Consider the following 19,308-nt stretch of genomic DNA (forward strand, 5'->3'; position numbering starts at 1 on the left):
ATACAAAGTCAATATCCTGCACCTTAAAGATGTCCACTGCTCCTCTCTCAAAGTCGTTGGAGCGGCTTCTTAGGGAAGTCTCTTCCGTCTTCCCTCGGTCTCCATAGAGTTGCATGAAGACGTTGGCGTTGGTGCCGGCCCCCCGCACATTTCCAGTGGTCACTATGACTTCATAATTCACAACTGGAAAGAAAGATAAAGGTGTAATGGCAACAACGATGGGGAAACTGGTTTTAACTATAGTAGCTAATCTGTAGTTGATGAAGTCTTTTCCTGAGATTCTCCCACTCCCAACCTGCTCTACCAACACTTTACACATTAAAAAGGGAAATAGTTTAGAAAAATTTAGGTGGGCAAGTCATTTTTTTTATTATAAAGGAAAAAAATATTTTATAAATTCCTCCACTTGATAAAACTGTATGCAGTAAGCTCATTCACTCCCCCTAGTGGTGGCAGCAGGCAGGCAAGAAAATCACTACTCAGAATAAAATCACCATAAATTATTAATTACAGAGTAATTTTATGAAGTTTGTGCCCCACTTTAATCAGAAGCATTCAGCCTGGGTTTACTTCCTGGGTGCTGAGATCCCACAAGTGGTTCATGTGAATGGCGCAGAGGAGCGCATGATTGCCCAGCACTCTATACATTTGTATGGGACTGCCATAGCACAGTACAAGTGAATGGAGCGCTGGTTGATCACCCAATCTCCACTCGTATGGATCCCACAGGGACTATTGCTGTGTAAAACTGTGTAAAACTTCAACCCCCCAGCATGTAAAATGTATCTGCTGTTCTCATAACGTCCACCAAAGTGAATGGAGCATGCTGGGAGTTGTAGTCATGCAACACCTGAAATCCTGGTGGTTATGGATGAGCAGACCCGAACTTTAGGTTCGATGTCCTCCGTTGAGCAACTTCACCTAATCGGGATGTGTTTCTTGATAGGCTGCAGAGCTTTACGCCCCTAGCAACTAGGTATGGCTGTGATTGGCCAGATGTGTCCACCCGGTGTCTTCCTGGCCAATCACAGCCTTGACTAGTTGCTAGGGGCATGAAGCTGTCTGATTGGAAGACATGAGACCGGTAGTACAGGTCCACTCATCTCAACTGGTGGTGGCCATTCCCCTGTACTACAACGACCCTCCTTCTAACCAGGATAAGATTCCAGAAATTCTGTTAATTTGTATTCCCGGATTTCACCAGAACCACAAGACATCCCTACATGCCCAACTTACGTTTCTCAATGTCGATCACCTCGCTGGCGTACACTTCGATCTCCACTTTTCCATCACACTCATCCCTACAGAGCCAGCGGTTACACGGGAACATGTATTGCTTGCCATGTGCCGGGACTTCTACCACCACGTTAGCCAGGAACCACCCGGCGCGGATCCCTACATTGTCATGACCGATGAGCAGCTTATTGATCTGATGGAAAGAAACAATAAAGTAATATGATATTAATTATCACTCGATAGAATTTAATTCATTGTAGGGCCGCAAATCCCAGCATGACCTACATAGCCGTGACAGAGATCAATGGATTACAATCTCCGTATTATTATGCGCTAATATAACAGAGTTATTGAAGCTGGAAGTCTCGGAAGCTCCGAGCAGATTCACATAATGAATGCACTAAAGTTTATTGGAAATCGAGCAAATAAAAAACAAAGCAATAAAAGCGTAAGCTATTCCGCTAATGGGAAATAAATGCACTTTTAAGAGAGGAGCAGCAGGGGGCGCTGTGGTGTTAATTCTTTAAATCGTTCTGTAGGGTTTCGGAAATCTCTTTATTGGTAATGGAAATGGTCATTCTGGGACTGCAATAGTGTTATATTGTGTTCCGGACTCATCAGGAGTCCATAGTATATGTGGTAATTTGGGTAAGGCGGCTATATACAAGAATATTAAAGGTTCCGTCATCTAGTGCTGAAAGCGAGTAAAGGGAAGAGTAGAGACAAAAAAGTAAAGATACAACTTAAAAAAAAACAAAAAAACATAGCATTTCTTGCAATTTTAAAATAATATCTGTTCTGGGCTCTGCAGAGGAGTGGCATAAAAATAGTCTCCTCCCCCTTCTTCCCACCCCTGAGGTTCTCTTCATGTTAATTTAGAGCCTGAATCAACATTATGCACATTTTATTCTTAAGATCCGTTGGTGTCCCTGTTGGTGTCAAAGAGGTTCAACCATAAATCATAAAATGAAGGCTTGATCTTGTTATCTGCCATTACATTTTGAGTAATTATAATAATCATCATTTTATGTCTGAGTAAGGGTGCTTTATCTAGAAATATAAAAGGTTCCATTATCTAGCACTGAAATCGGATAAATGGAAGACTGGAGACAGCAAAGTAAGTTTTTTAAAATAAACACACACAGCTTTGCTTGGAATTTAGTAATATCTGTTCCGGGCTCCGCACAGGCGTGGCCTAAAAAATTTCTCCGCCCCCTGCTTCCACCCCTGAGGTTCTCTACATGTTCATTTAGAGCCTGAATAAACATTAGGCACATTTTATGCTCAGGATTCATTAGAGGTTCTTCCATAACCATCATAAAAAGAAGGCTTGACCTTGTGATCTGCCATTACATTTTTAGTAATAATAATAATTGTTTTATATTTCTGTGTCAAACTTTACAGGACTTTAAACCTCATGACGGTAGCAATTAGGAGGACGGATGGTGATGGAATCAAATACTGTTATCTATTAACCTTTACAGGGCTGAACTGCTAACTGCTAACAGAACCAGAAGAGTTGTCATAGGGACAATGAAGCAAAGCACTTGTTGCCGTCAGATATTTAAATTCATTCAATATTACTTCTGCATAGAGATGAGATAGTGAGACCTTCCTCTTACCTTCCCAATGTCTATAGTGTTAATAGTAAAGCTGTCCACCCGTCCTCTCTCGAAGTTGTCAGCCAAGTCATTGTCAGAGACGAGCAAGAACTGCTTATTGGTGTCTCCCTTCTCACCATACAACTTGACGAAGACTCTGGAGTCAGAGCTGGCGCCGCTAACATCGCCCGTCCTAATGTGGAAGTGGTAACTGATAGCTACAGGAGAAGAAGACACGTTATAAAGGGAACTGTCATCATCTGAGATATCACAATCTAGAACTTCATAATGAAGACACTTACTTCTCAGATTCTGAGAGTCTCCAGCTGGGACCAGCTCCCGAATTATGTGACCGTCATCTTCATTCCTATCAAACCACCTGTGCAGGAAATATATAATACATAATCACATTATATGGCAATGATAAACCAAAAAGGAGTCATAACTGTTCGGGTTCAAGCAACAAAAGACAACAAGCTGAGGGATCAGATTACAGATGCCTATAAGAGTCTATGAAGAGGGGAGGAGGCGGGGCAGAAACATCGGATGAGACAACAGGCTGAGGGATCAGATTACAGCAGCCTATAAGAGTCTATGAAGAGGGGAGGAGGCGGGGCAGAAACATCGGATGAGACAACAGGCTGAGGAATCAGATTACAGATGCCTATAAGAGTCTATGAAGAGGGGAGGAGGCGGGGCAGAAACATCGGATGAGACAACAGGCTGAGGAATCAGATTACAGATGCCTATAAGAGTCTATGAAGAGGGGAGGAGGCGGGGCAGAAACATCAGATGAGACAACAGGCTGAGGGATCAGATTACAGATGCCTATAAGAGTCTATGGGGAGGGGAGGAGGCGGGGCAGAAACAGATGAGACAACAGGCTGAGGGATCAGATTACAGATGCCTATAAGAGTCTATGGAGAGGGGAGGAGGCGGGGCAGAAACATCAGATGAGACAACAGACTGAGGGATCAGATTACAGATGCCTATAAGAGTCTATGGGGAGGGGAGGAGGCGGGGCAGAAACATCAGATGAGACAACAGGCTGAGGGATCAGATTACAGATGCCTATAAGAGTCTATGGGGAGGGGAGGTGGCGGGGCAGAAACATCAGATGAGACAACAGGCTGAGGGATCAGATTACAGATGCCTATAAGAGTCTATGGGGAGGGGAGGAGGCGGGGCAGAAACATCAGATGAGACAACAGCCTGAGGGATCAGATTACAGATGCCTATAAGAATCTATGGAGAGGGGAGGAGGGGGGGGGGCAGAAACATCCATAGACTTTGCTGTAATCTGATCCCTCTATTCACTTTATTCAAATTTGGTGGGTTTTTTTGTCATAGTTTGTGCATTTGATTATTTATATCCAATAATTTTTCTCTCTCACATATTCTGTTGTGGATTACTTTTTCCTAAGACTCCATTCACATGTCCATATATGACGGCCGTGAGCTAGCCACAAAAATGGCAGCTAGCTCAAGGCCACCGTAGAGGTGCCACACAGCCACAGAGTTCCCTATGGCAGCCCTGATTCCCTCCATCTCCACCTCCACCTGACTTGTGGCTCACAGCTCACATTTGTTCATATGAAAGTGTGAATGGAGCCTAAATCTGGAATGAGAATTTGCAGCATTTAACCTTATTTACTCTAGGAAATAGCAAACGTAGAATATACAATAATATAATGATAATATGACATGAGATATTTAGTGGAAATTTCTGTCTGAAATTTTCAGCTAAATTGGTTTATTTTTTCTTCTAATCTCAGTCACAAGGTGGCGCCACATCATATTATTTATTGCATCTAAAAGTACAACACTTGCAGGAGCCAATTAGTAGATACTGGTAGTTAGTTGTTTAATCTGTAATATTCAGGTTAGATTATGCATCTAGCAAAGCAGTGAGTGGTTATGAGTGAATATACAGAGACAGCTGCTGTCAATCAATAAGTAAGACCACCCACTGGACTCCAATGCCTAGAATGAGCATACACTATGGGGCTCATTTAATAAGGGTCCAAATCGTGCACTTTTGTCGGGTTTCCTGACGATTTCCGATTTGCCCTGAACTGCCCCGGGATTTTGGCACACACGATCGGATTTTGTGGCATCGGCTTTCACGCAACAGAAATCGGGGGACAACCCAACGGCTTCCGAAAAACCATGGAATTTAAAAAAGAATCTGTGTTGCAAGATCAGCACTTACATGCACCGGGAAGAAGCAGGTGAACTCCGGCAGACCTCGGCGCAGCAGCGACACCTGCTGGATATCGGGCGCACGGACCTTAGTGAATCCCGGCAGACCCGAATCCTCGTCAGAGAACGCGCCGCTGGACTGGACCGGGTAAGTAAATGTGCCCCATTGTGTTTCATTGATCCATGTGTCCTACCTGTCACAAGGGAACTCAATGGCTTCAGTCTCGGGTTTTCCTTCTTCCTTCACCACCACTTTGTCCAAGTACCATCCGCAGCCACCTCCTTTCCCATCGTGCCCAATGCGGACCCTCCTCACTTGCTTCAGGGTCACAGCCTCAATGATGAACTCATCTGCCTACAGATAAGAGAAGGTTCTTGGTACTGCTTCAATACACAAAAAAGAGATGAGGGTTGAGCCAGCTGCGGCTTACCAGATACTATGGCACCTAGATATTCACGCTAAGGATGCCACCCATACTTCTATTCTATTGCTGACCTATAAATGCTACAAGCTGCTCAAACAGTAGATTGACTAACTCTACTCCAGCTCCATCCAAATATGTCACATTAAAATCGTGAAAGTATACCGTTACTTTTAGGCGACTTCTAAATAATAAGCAGTACAAGAAGTAATAAGAATCATTGCCTCCTGCACCCGTCATTCACTCTGCGTTCACTGATAGAATCCACAATGGGGAAAGATAAGGAGAGCTTGTAAAATGTAACTTTCCTGAGGTAAAGCAGGCTGCGATTGGCTACAAACCCCAGAATCTTCCAGACTGAGAAAAAGTCTATAAATACAAGCTCAGCTCTGGGGTTGTGGTTAAGTGTTTTCTATGAGTCTTTTGCTACACGCACACATAGGAGAGGGGAGGGGTAACCAGTCCTCATCCCTACTCTCCCCATAGGGAGCCGAGTAGCTGTGCTGCAAATCAAGGAAGGTATAGGACCTGCTCCAACTCTTGCGGTGCGGCCGCATGGCTACGGTGCAGTGTGGTGAGACACAAGGTGTGCACGGTGTCAATGTATAATGCGCGTCTATGGTGGGTGTGAGCTGGCTACTGTTTTTGAGGCTAGCTCACGGCTAGCAGACGTGTGCATGGACTTCCGCCTTCTAACTCAACACTACAAAACATTTTGCTGCTGTCACAGAGCTGTCTGGAGTTTGATCCAGCCTAGCTGACCCTTTGATCTAGGCTGAGGTGCTACATGTTGCTGCAGTCTAAAGGACTATTATCTGACAACAGCCGGACAATTATCAGCTCGGCTCTGGAGACCAATACCACCAAAATCAGCAACCACCTGCAGCTGCATCCCCCTCCTCCCTCTCCTCTTCCCATAGACTTCTATAAGCTCCTCCTTTCTACCTTACGTGTACAGATATTATCAATGAATTACGAGTGTAATACTAAGTATCATCTCTTCAGTCATACTATTATGATCATAAGAGATATATATATATATATATATAGAAATCTGGCTATAATCTAAGCTACATTACATCTCAGGTTCCCAGACTGTGAATTTTTTTTCAAAAAGTGACATAAGAGGGGGGGGGGGTTAATGTTGAACAGCTCTTTATTGCATTATTCTATTTCTCAACTCCTATGCTCAGTAGTGGGTTATAATATAGGAGGTTTGGGCAGTAGCCCGAGGTCCAAGTCTTTTAGAGGGCCGTCTTCTAGGGGGCCCATGGCCACCGAAACCACCCACCAAATATTATAATGAAAAGGTCTTCACCCATAAATTATTGAACATCTGTTCCTGCTCTCAATACACATGTACACAAGAGCCATTTCAGGACCACCCAAGGTCCTGAAACCGAAGATTAAAAGCAGCAGAAGGGACACATCCTCCATTCCCCAAGAAGCTGAGATGTAGGAAGTGATTCCAGACTTGTAGGGATAATATTTGTGCACCCCATGACTATGCTACCTGCTCCTCTGTGATGATATGTCCCCCAGGACCCTAGACCTGCTACATATGATCCCCCTCAGTGCTCCGGTTCCATATACTTACATTGCCTTTCTCAAACTTGTTCATATTGTTTTTGCAGTCGATAAGGTAACGTTCTCCGGTGTCCCCCAGATCTCCAAAGAGGCAGATAAACACATTCGCATCAGTTCCACTTCCACTCACATTGCCGGTGTGAACGGTGACCCGATACTTCACCACTGCCAGGGACAAGCACAACCATTAGATGAGGATCCCAGTAATGGGGCTACACCACACCAGACGCCCTATGTCCTGCATTATTCAGCAGCGACAGCTGGTGGACACCCCACGGGTAATTCACACCGACGATCAACTTTCACTGCGGAAAACCTAGAAGCTCGACCTTCACCTGCAACTTACTAATTTGCAAAGAAAGTCAGAAAGTGAAGCTCAATCCTTTGCTCTTCATTTTCTTTATATCTTCTAGACTCATTTTGTACTGTTTCTGCTTTTTACTGATCTCACTATTATTGTGGTTCATTATGTGCCGACCTGCCTTGACCGCTGACTGGCCCCATTGCTGCCCCAGTACTACATCTGTCCTAACCTTGACCTGTCCTCTGCTGCCCCAGTACTACATCTGCCCTGACCTTGGCCTGTCCTCTGCTGCCCCAGTACTACATCTGCCCTGACCTTGGCCTGTCCTCTGCTGCCCCAGTACTACATCTGCCCTGACCTTGGCCTGTCCTCTGCTGCCCCAGTACTACATCTGCCCTGACCTTGGCCTGTCCTCTGCAGCCCCAGTACTGCATCTGCCCTAACCTTGGCCTGTCCTCTGCTGCTCCAGTACTACATCTGCCCTGACCTTGGCCTGTCCTCTGCTGCCCCAGTACTACATCTGCCCTGACCTTGGCCTGTCCTCTGCTGCCCCAGTACTACATCTGCCCTGACCTTGGCCTGTCCTCTGCTGCCCCAGTACTACATCTGCCCTGACCTTGGCCTGTCCTCTGCTGCCCCAGTACTACATCTGCCCTGACCTTGGCCTGTCCTCTGCTGCCCCAGTACTACAACTGCCCTAACCTTGGCCTGTCCTCTGCTGCCCCAGTACTACATCTGCCCTGACCTTAGCCTGTCCTCTGCTGCCCCAGTACTACATCTGCCCTGACCTTGGCCTGTCCTCTGCTGCCCCAGTACTACATCTGCCCTGACCTTGGCCTGTCCTCTGCTGCCCAAGTACTACATCTGCCCTAACCTTGGCCTGTCCTCTGCTGCCCCAGTACTACATCTGCCCTGACCTTGGCCTGTGCTCTGACCACATCTTTTGTCTATCCCTTGGGTGTTACATAACTCTTGGGTCAGAAGTCTACTTAGAGGTAGTAACCTGGTCATGTGGGGCAGATTTGCAAATGATGCGTCCCACTCAATCGCATGGGACCCCAAATATCTGAGGGGGGTCTTACAGAGTGATAGTATGCAGGATGGAGGGGAAGGATACTGACCCACATTCTTCAAACCTTAAGTTTAAAGCTATCATCTCACTTTGGATCACGTAGACGAATACATTGTTTACCCTTTGACCCCTATATACCCATCTGGACAACATTGCAGTCAATGTAACCACTGGCAACGATGGATTTATTAAAGGGGTTGTAAAATATGGCTGCTTTCTTCCAAAAACAGCGCCACACCTGACCATGGTTAGTGCTGGTATTACAAGTAAGCTGCATAGAGATAAATGGAGCTGGGTTGCGATACCATACACTACCCATGGTCACATGTGGCGCTGTTTCAACAGGAAAACCTCTAACTGCTCCACCATTCCTGGGGTCCTAGAATGGAGCCCACACAACTAGCCTTATGCAGTGCCCCCCATAGGCCACTACAGGAATTGCATCACATAAGTCTCACCTGGTAACACATTCGCCACCAATGGACCCTCAGCTGGAAGCTCTCGCAAAATCTCATTGTCGTCCTCATTCATGTCAAGCCAGCGGCCACATTTGAAGGTGTATTTTTCTTTGGTGAGGGTTTTCAGCAGCGTCACCTGCGATGATGCAGATCATCAGACACACGGTGCACTGGCTTATAATGTACATTGGAGTTTATATCATATAGTAAATGTAGGAGTGAAGGGCACCTCTAGTACATGCTGATGGAGAATCTTGCAAATTAGAGGGTTAAACCCCCATTGCCCCACCATACACTCCACCACTAGGGGGAGCTGGTTGGATATGAATATATTGCTTAGTTCAATATAATCTGTATTTTGTGAGCTCCCCCTAGTGGCAGCATCAGGCATCCAGAATTTATGGACCTTTAAAGGAATATTATGGGTCTCTTTAAATAACAGAAAAGCAATATAGCTACAGAGATATAAATGCATCAGCCTTGGTGAAGAGTTGGTGTCTTACTTTATTTAAATGCCATCCACTGAACGCATTCCTCTTCTCATGCCAAATCCTGAGCTTATAAAGAACGCCCAGGTCTGGGAGCTCAATCTATAAAACATACAAATAATTAATAAGAGACACAATTCAAAACGGATTGTAGTATTTCATAGTAGTAGAACTGAATCTATATGTCACTGTGTACATACATGACATTACTTATCCTGTACTGATCCTGAGTTACATCCTGTATTATACCCCAGAGCTGCACTCACTATTCTGCTGCTGGTGCAGTCACTGAGTACATACATGACATTACTTATCCTGTACTGATCCTGAGTTACATCCTGCATTATACACCAGAGCTGCACTCACTATTCTGCTGCTGGTGCAGTCACTGTGTACATACATGACATTACTTATCCTGTACTGATCCTGAGTTACATCCTGTATTATACTCCAGAGCTGCACTCACTATTCTGCTGCTGGTGCAGTCACTGTGTACATACATGACATTACTTATCCTGTACTGATCCTGAGTTACATCCTGTATTATACTCCAGAGCTGCACTCACTATTCTGCTGCTGGTGCAGTCACTGTGTACATACATGACATTACTTATCCTGTACTGATCCTGAGTTACATCCTGTATTATACCCCAGAGCTGCACTCACTATTCTGCTGCTGGTGCAGTCACTGTGTACATACATGACATTACTTATCCTGTACTGATCCTGAGATACATCCTGTATTATACTCCAGAGCTGCACTCACTATTCTGCTGCTGGTGCAGTCACTGTGTACATACATGACATTACTTATCCTGTACTGATCCTGAGTTACATCCTGTATTATACCCCAGAGCTGCACTCACTATTCTGCTGCTGGTGCAGTCACTGTGTACATACATTACATTACTTATCCTGTACTGATCCTGAGTTACATCCTGTATTATACTCCAGAGCTGCACTCACTATTCTGCTGCTGGTGCAGTCACTGTGTACATACATGACATTACTTCTCCTGTACTGATCCTGAGTTACATCCTGTATTAGACCCCAGAGCTGCACTCACTATTCTGCTGCTGGTGCAGTCACTGTGTACATACATGACATTACTTATCCTGTACTGATCCTGAGTTACATCCTGTATTGTACCCCAGAGCTGCACTCACTATTCTGCTGCTGGTGCAGTCACTGTGTACATACATGACATTACTTATCCTGTACTGATCCTGAGTTACATCCTGTATTATACTCCAGAGCTGCACTCACTATTCTGCTGCTGGTGCAGTCACTGTGTACATACATGACATTACTTCTCCTGTACTGATCCTGAGTTACATCCTGTATTATACCCCAGAGCTGCACTCACTATTCTGCTGCTGGTGCAGTCACTGTGTACATACATGACATTACTTATCCTGTACTGATCCTGAGTTACATCCTGTATTATACTCCACAGCTGTACTCACTATTCTGCTGCTGGTGCAGTCACTGTGTACATACATGACATTACTTATCTTGTACTGATCCTGAGTTACATCCTGTATTATACTCGAGAGCAGCACTCACTATTCTGCTGCTGGTGCAGTCACTGTGTACATACATGACATTACTTATCCTGTACTGATCCTGAGTTACATCCTGTATTATACCCCAGAGCTGCACTCACTATTCTGCTGCTGGTGCAGTCACTGTGTACATACATGACATTACTTATCCTGTACTGATCCTGAGATACATCCTGTATTATACTCCAGAGCTGCACTCACTATTCTGCTGCTGGTGCAGTCACTGTGTACATACATGACATTACTTATCCTGTACTGATCCTGAGTTACATCCTGTATTATACCCCAGAGCTGCACTCACTATTCTGCTGCTGGTGCAGTCACTGTGTACATACATGACATTACTTATCCTGTACTGATCCTGAGATACATCCTGTATTATACTCCAGAGCTGCACTCACTATTCTGCTGCTGGTGCAGTCACTGTGTACATACATGACATTACTTATCCTGTACTGATCCTGAGATACATCCTGTATTATACTCCAGAGCTGCACTCACTATTCTGCTGCTGGTGCAGTCACTGTGTACATACATGACATTACTTATCCTGTACTGATCCTGAGTTACATCCTGTATTATACCCCAGAGCTGCACTCACTATTCTGCTGCTGGTGCAGTCACTGTGTACATACATGACATTACTTATCCTGTACTGATCCTGAGATACATCCTGTATTATACTCCAGAGCTGCACTCACTATTCTGCTGCTGGTGCAGTCACTGTGTACATACATGACATTACTTATCCTGTACTGATCCTGAGTTACATCCTGTATTATACCACAGAGCTGCACTCACTATTCTGCTGGTGCAGTCACCGTGTACATACATGACATTACTTATCATGTACTGATCCTGAGTTACATCCTGTATTATATCCCAGAGCTGCACTCACTGTTCTGCTGCTGGTGCAGTCACTGTGTACATACATGACATTACTTATCCTGTACTGATCCTGAGTTACATCCTGTATTATACCCCAGAGCTGCACTCACTATTCTGCTGCTGGTGCAGTCACTGTGTACATACATTACATTACTTATCCTGTACTGATCCTGAGTTACATCCTGTATTATACCCCAGAGCTGCACTCACTATTCTGCTGCTGGTGCAGTCACTGTGTACATACATGACATTACTTATCCTGTACTGATCCTGAGTTACATCCTGTATTATACTCGAGAGCTGCACTCACTATTTTGCTGCTGGTGCAGTCACTGTGTACATACATGACATTACTTATCCTGTACTGATCCTGAGTTACATCCTGTATTATACCCCAGAGCTGCACTCACTATTCTTCTGCAGGTGCAGTCACTGTGTACATACATGACATTACTTATCCTGTACTGATCCTGAGTTACATCCTGTATTATACCCCCAGAGCTGCACTCACTATTCTGCTGCTGGTGCAGTCACTGTGTACATACATGACATTACTTATCCTGTACTGATCCTGAGTTACATCCTGTATTATACTCTAGAGCTGCACTCACTATTCTGCTGCTGGTGCAGTCACTGTGTACATACATGACATTACTTATCCTGTACTGATCCTGAGTTACATCCAGTATTATATCCCAGAGCTGCACTCACTATTCTGCTGCTGGTGCAGTCACTGTGTACATACATGACATTACTTATCCTGTACTGATCCTGAGTTACATCCTGTATTATACTCCAGAGCTGCACTCACTATTCTGCTGCTGGTGCAGTCACTGTGTACATACATGACATTACTTATCCTGTACTGATCCTGAGTTACATCCTGTATTATACCCCAGAGCTGCACTCACTATTCTGCTGGTGCAGTCACTGTGTACATACATGACATTACTTATCCTGTACTGATCCTGAGTTACATCCTGTATTATACCCCAGAGCTGCACACACTATTCTGCTGCAGGTGCAGTCACTGTGTACATACATGACATTACTTATCCTGTACTGATCCTGAGTTACATCCTGTAAATCTTTTATTTTATATAAAAGTGAAAAACATAACAATAATAAACATAAATGAAGCCATAACTTCTGGCAAAAGAATTACAAAAGAACAAATATAAACGAAAATAAACTTACAAAACCTCCTGGCCCAGCCACACACACACCACACACTCAGCATGAAAACAGACAAAACCTTCACCCAGTCCCACCACCTAAACTTTTTTTTTTTTTTTTTTTTTTTTTTATATCAAAATACACAGCAAAATACACATAAATAAATAAACAAAAAATAAACACAGAAATAACAATGAATATAACGGAAATAACATTAATAATAATAAATAACATAAAATATAACTAACTAAATCCCACGCCCATCACCCTCCCCCCCCCCCCAGACACTGGTCTAACGTCCAAAGTCCGCGCTATATAGTCCAGACCAGTGCCCAGGATCGTATAGTCCAAGTCCCGTCCACCCCCTCCCAACCTAACACCCTAACACCAACACCCCAAAACCAACCAACCTATATACACACAAGAACTATAACTACATATAACTACATATAACTATATCACACTGTACACAAGATACAAACACATTAAACATATCAACATATATCAAAACCACATAAAGCCCAGGTTCGGCGCCTGCAAACCCCTACATCACTATAACCTCAGATACAAAACAAAAATCTACAGTGTCAGCTTCAGCCCAACACCAGGAGAGGAGATGACAGACTAAGGGACACTAAAGGAGAACCCCCTCCAAAGGAGAGAGGCCCTCCCCGTGCCCAGCCTCTCATACTCCAGAGAGCGCACCTTCACCAGGTCACCCAGAATGTTCCTAACCACCTCATCCACCGGGAGGATTTTACGCTGCGTCGACACTAAACAGCGTGCGTTCCACGTGTGGTACCTGACCACTAGGCTAACTAGGAATAACGTGCAGCGGTCCCGGCCACCCAGGCCTCTGAATGCTCCATAGGCCCACTCCGCATAGGAGAGACCGGCCAACCCGGGCCAATGGATGGAAGCGCCCACCCGGTTGTACACCTCTGTGTTAAAGGGGCACTGAAGCAGGAAGTGGTCCATGCTCTCCAGCAGGCCACCGCACTCCTCCCGGGGACAACCCCTTTCCTCAGAGCTCCTACACTTCAGATTGTCCCTCACACACAGCTTTCCATGGAAGCAGCGCCAAGTCACTTCCCAAAACTTCAAGGGGATCCGGATAGAATTCAATAAACTCAAACCCACCCCCAGATCCCGACTTGGGCAATCCCTGAGGGCCAGAGGCTTCTGGAAATGGGTCAACAGAACCCTCTTGTCAAGGAGTTTCCTCGACATGGTCCTGATCTCCCACATTCCCAGACCCCACCGGCGAATCACCTTCAGAACCGGGGCAGCGTAAGCCGGAAGATGCCCATGTGGTGTACGGAGATCCTTCACTTGCCCTCCTGTCTCCCATTCCTGGAAGAAAGGCCTAAACCATCCCCTGCAGGAGTATACCCACGGAGGAGCCCTCTCTTTCCAGAGGTTTGCTACATTGATCTTAAGAAAGGTATTCACTAGGAACACCACAGGGTTGACCATACACAACCCTCCTTGTCTCCTCGTGCGGTAAGTAACCTCCCTCTTGATTAGGTTCAGCCTATTCCCCCATAACAGCTGGAAGAACAGACTGTAGACCCGAGTCCAGAGGGGTTCTGGCAACATGCACACACTGCCCAGATAAATCAGCAATGGGAGCAGGTAAGTTTTGATCAGGTTAACCCTTTCTCTGAGGGTCAAAGACCAACCCTTCCACTGGTCCACCCTCTGAGCGGCGATCTTAAGCCTGCCATCCCAGTTTTGCATGGGGTAATCCCCCTGGCCAAATTCGATGCCGAGAACTTTGGCAGAGTCCTGGGGCCCTGGAAGAGTGTCCGGGAGATCAAAGCCTGGACCTCCCTCTCCCAGCCAGAGACTCTCACACTTATCCCGGTTGATCTTGGACCCAGAAGCCTCTGAGTAGCGGTCAACCTCTGACATCACCCATTGCGCCTCCCCTCTCGAGGACACAAAAACGGTGACATCATCGGCATACGCTACCACCCTTAGAGTGGCTTCCGGTGCCGCCTGGTCCATCTCGACTCCCACCAACGGCCCACGATCAACCCTCCTAAGGAATGGGTCAATCGCGAACACGTATAAAAGTGGGCTCAGAGGACAACCCTGGCGAACACCAGACCCAACCTCAAAAGAGCGGCCAATCCAACCGTTCACAAGCGGGAAACTCTCTGCCCCTGCGTACAAAACTTTTAGCCAATTGACAAACTCCCCCGGCAGGCCATACCTCAGAAGGACAGACAAGAGGTACTCGTGGTTAACCCGATCAAACGCTTTTGACTGATCCAAGGACAGCAAGTACCCCTTCCAGTTACCAGCCCTGCCCTGCTCCACTGCCTCCCGGACACAAAGCACAGCACTAAATGTACTGCGGCCTGGAACAGAGCAGTGCTGGGTCCCCGAAAGGAGCCGGGGCGCAAACTGCACCAGCCGATTAAACAGCACCTTTGCCAAAACCTTTCTGTCCGTATTGAGAAGCGCTATGGGACGCCAGTTCTCAATACGAGATCGGTCCTTACCCTTTGACAGAATGATCAGGGCAGACCTCCTCATTGACTTCGGCAGAGCGCCCGAGGAAAGACACTCATTGAATACCTCAGTCAAGAGGGGAACCAAGGCGTCCTTAAAGGTCTTATAAAACTCAGATGTTAAGCCATCCGGACCCGGCGATTTCTTGAGGGCGAGCCCTTCAATCGCCAGGCTGACTTCCTCTTCCCTGATCATCTCTGTCAAAACATCAAGAGAGGGGTCTACTCCTGGCTCAGGGACAGCTTCAGCCAGGAAATCCGACATCACATCCCGATCTAGATCCTTCCTGCCCAAGAGGTGTGAGTAGAAGGATCTGACGACCTCCAGAATCCCTGATCTGGACCTTTTCAGGGATCCCGTACTGTCAACCAGTCCCGTGACAACTTTACCATTCACTGACATCTTGCAGTTTCTGTAAGGGTCGGGCGAGCGGTATTTCCCGTAATCCCTCTCAAAAACCAAAGATGCGTGTCTATCGTACTGACACCTCTTCAGCAAGGATTTCACTCTGGAGATGTCCTCACGACTACCTCCAGTCGAGACGAGATGCTCGAGTTTCCTCCTCAGGCCCTGATACAGGCGGTACCTGTCCAGGCTCCTGAGGCTCGAGAGCTGGCGGAAGAATCTCGCCACCCTTTTCTTGAGCATCTCCCACCACTCTGACTTACTGCTACAAAGGCCCAGCAATGGTACCTGGCTCTGAAGAAAGTCCTCAAAGGATTGTCTTATCTCCGCTTCCTCCAGGAGAGACGAATTGAGCTTCCAGTAGCCTCTTCCCATCCGGGGGGTCTCTGTAACATTCAGAGAAAACAAAATTAGACAGTGATCGGAGAACTCCACCTCAACAACGGACACTGCTGAAGAGATGGCTTCCTCCTTTAAATAAAACCTGTCTATTCTAGACCTACAGCTACCCCTATAATATGTGAACCCCGCGTGGCCTGGGGTGTGCCGGATGTGGACATCCACCAGGCGAGCCTCACTAGCTATGCTATTAAGAGCGACGCTATCATAAGTCAGCTTGTCTCTGGAACCTCCCCTATCCTGGGACCTCGTGACAGCATTGAAGTCCCCTCCAAAGACCACCTGCCGACTTGTAAAAAGGTAGGGCTTGATCCTCATAAAGAGACACTTCCTGTCCCACTTGGACTGGGGACCATAGATGTTAATTAGGCGAAGTTCTTGTCCCTTCATGAGGACATCCAGGATCAGGCACCTCCCCATTTCTAACTCAATAACTCGTCGGCATTCTACCGGTGCGGTAAAAAGGACCGCCACTCCGCTATACGGCTCGGCCGCAAGAGACCAATAGGAAGGCCCGTGTCTCCATTCCCTCTTAGCTTTAAACACGGCCGCCAAATCTGGCAGCCTGGTCTCCTGCAAAAATAAAATGTCGGCTTCAACACGGCCGAGAAAATCAAAGGCCGCAAATCTAGCCGCATCAGACTTAATGCTGGCGACATTAATGGACGCCAGCGTCAACGGAGTGGGTGCCGCCATCATGAGTGATTGAGTTAGACGGCTTTTTTCTTTCCATTTCCCTTCCCCCGACTCTCCTCTGAAGATGATGCCTTTTCCCTTTTACCATCAGAATTGGGGCAACTTCTTTTTAACGAAATTGAGGTGTCCATGCTATTACTGGCCCCCAAGGACCCACCCGGACCACCCTCTCCTTCGTCCTTGTCTCCTGACTCTGAGTCAGTCTCCCACTCTGAGGACCCAGCATCCCCAGAGGATAGAGACTCGGCGCCCCCTGCAGGCTGCTCCGCCGCCACCTCCAGAACCCCACCCTCAGCCTCTCCTTCCGAGGAGGCGATCTCATCGAGGGTGAGGAACCGGTTGGAAAGCTCAACCAGAGGGGAGGAAGTTTTCCCTTCCTTAGGTACCTTAGATACACCGCGTTTTTTCTTTTTCTGCTTGCGCTTATTTTCTAGCCAAATCCTGTTATCCTCATCCATACTCTCATAATGGGAGGACGTGGAGGACATGGCACCTTTCTCGCGCTCCATCCTCCTGACCTCCTCATCCAACTCATCATCCCTCAGGGCCTCAGTAGCATGACCAGCCTCTGAGGAAGGACCAAGGGTCACCCCAGCAACCTGAGGTTTCCCCAGTTCTCTCCCTTTTTGTCTGGCTTCAAGCCGCCTCAACTGAGAAGGTGACTTATTCTTACTTTTCTTCACAGGCCCCTCAGCTCCTCCACCTCTGCTGGTACCTTCCCCAGCAGAAGCAACCTCATGGCTCTCCTCCACTGGGGTCACAACCGCATTGGCAAAGGAGCGAGGACAACGGCTGAAAGGGTGACCGAGCTCACCACACAGGTTACACCTAATGTCCTTACAGGATGCAGCGAGATGACCTAGCCCACCACACAAAGCGCACTTCTGCACTTGGCAGCTGGCGCTAAAGTGGGTGGGGTCACCGCACCTGTGACAGACCTTCGGCTGCCCCTGGTAGAAAATCAGGATTCTGTCCCGCCCAAGAAAGGCTGAAGAAGGAATGTGGGCGACTGTGCCGCCTGAACACTTCAACTTCATCATGAAGGTCCAGGCCCCAGACCAAATGCCAAATTCATCGCGGTTTTTCTGAGGTACCTGAACTACTTCGCCATAACGACTTAGCCACGTCATGATGTCCATGCAAGAAAGTGACTCGTTACGGGTCAAAACGGTCACTTTCTTGACTGTGTTTTGGCGAGACACTGCTTGCACAGCAAAGTCTCGCCATGCGGGCTCATTCTTTGCCAGCTCATAATTCGACCAGAAGAGCTCTAAGCCCTCCGGCCGGACAAAGCTGACATCGAACTCCGGAGTACCATAAGGATGTATCAGGGCAAAGATGTCACTAGCCCTGAAGTTCATCTTCAGGAGGAGCTCCACCACCCTTGACCTGGGTGGGCATGCGTCACTGCCCCTCCAGCGAAGACGAACCACATTCCTACGGGCAGCTCCGGGCCCGGTTGTGGGTAAAGACCATACAGTCTCTCCCCCCCTTTTCTCTTGGAAGGCTGCCAGGCCATGCCTGTCTGTCCAGAAGGACAGATCAACATCTCTCCCCTCTACATTGATTGACTTTTCCCCTCTCCTGAGAGCCTCCAGAAGACGCCTTTGCAAAACGCTATTCCCAGAGCCAGGAGACAAGGAGTTAACCCCACTTGCCCCAGCGGTGACACTCGCATAGCTCCTTATGGGAGCGGCCACCACTGGGGGTGCAGATGGTCCAGCACGCACACCAGGATCACCCCCCTCAGCACCATTCACCACCCCAACATTCACCACACTATGTACAATACTGCCTCGCTTCCTTGCATCACTCACACCAGCTGGGCCAGGAGGACCTGGGGTTGCCTCGGCGTCACTGGACACTGGGGGTAGAGCCACCTCCATAGCTGATACAGCCTGAGAAGAGGCAGCTCCAACCCCGATCTTACTTGTGCCCTCTGCCTCATTGGCATTAACCCCTTGTTGACCAGCTGTTTTAATGTTTGAGCACCGCTGCTCGCTAGATGCATGAGGTCTCTTTTCTTTATGAAGTCCGGACAGTCTCTTGTTACCATCTCCTGGGTCAGATGATCCAATGCAAAATAATATTTTTCCTGCACCCTTTCCTGCAGGCTGCACAGGACGCTTGGGAGGCGCCGCACTACAAGCCCCAGCAGCCCCATCACACTGCCGCTGCTTACCGGAGCAAGCAACAGCCACAGCGCTAGGGGCCACAGGAGCCACCGCCACTGCCCCTGGCACAGGGCCACCCCCCCCTCCCACTGGGGGGCAGCGCACAGTACCAGGA

The 19,308-nt window shown here is 47.3% G+C and overlaps 1 protein-coding gene across 2 annotated transcripts in view; it reads right to left on the reverse strand.

The window, feature by feature from the left end:
• LOXHD1 (lipoxygenase homology PLAT domains 1) overlaps nt 1-19,308 on the reverse strand; it is a 176,822-nt gene that overhangs the window by 44,590 nt on the left and 112,924 nt on the right. For both annotated transcript variants that reach the window (XM_072132870.1, XM_072132875.1), the window contains 8 exons: nt 9,386-9,472; nt 8,883-9,018; nt 7,059-7,213; nt 5,234-5,394; nt 3,140-3,216; nt 2,859-3,055; nt 1,237-1,429; nt 23-183 (listed from right to left, as the gene is read on the reverse strand). In XM_072132870.1, coding sequence (XP_071988971.1) covers nt 23-183; nt 1,237-1,429; nt 2,859-3,055; nt 3,140-3,216; nt 5,234-5,394; nt 7,059-7,213; nt 8,883-9,018; nt 9,386-9,472 — 1,167 coding nt within the window. The remainder of the gene's footprint in view (nt 1-22; nt 184-1,236; nt 1,430-2,858; nt 3,056-3,139; nt 3,217-5,233; nt 5,395-7,058; nt 7,214-8,882; nt 9,019-9,385; nt 9,473-19,308) is intronic.

This window comes from Engystomops pustulosus, chromosome 1 (assembly GCF_040894005.1).
Source record: "Engystomops pustulosus chromosome 1, aEngPut4.maternal, whole genome shotgun sequence".
Classification (NCBI taxonomy): domain Eukaryota; kingdom Metazoa; phylum Chordata; class Amphibia; order Anura; family Leptodactylidae; genus Engystomops; species Engystomops pustulosus.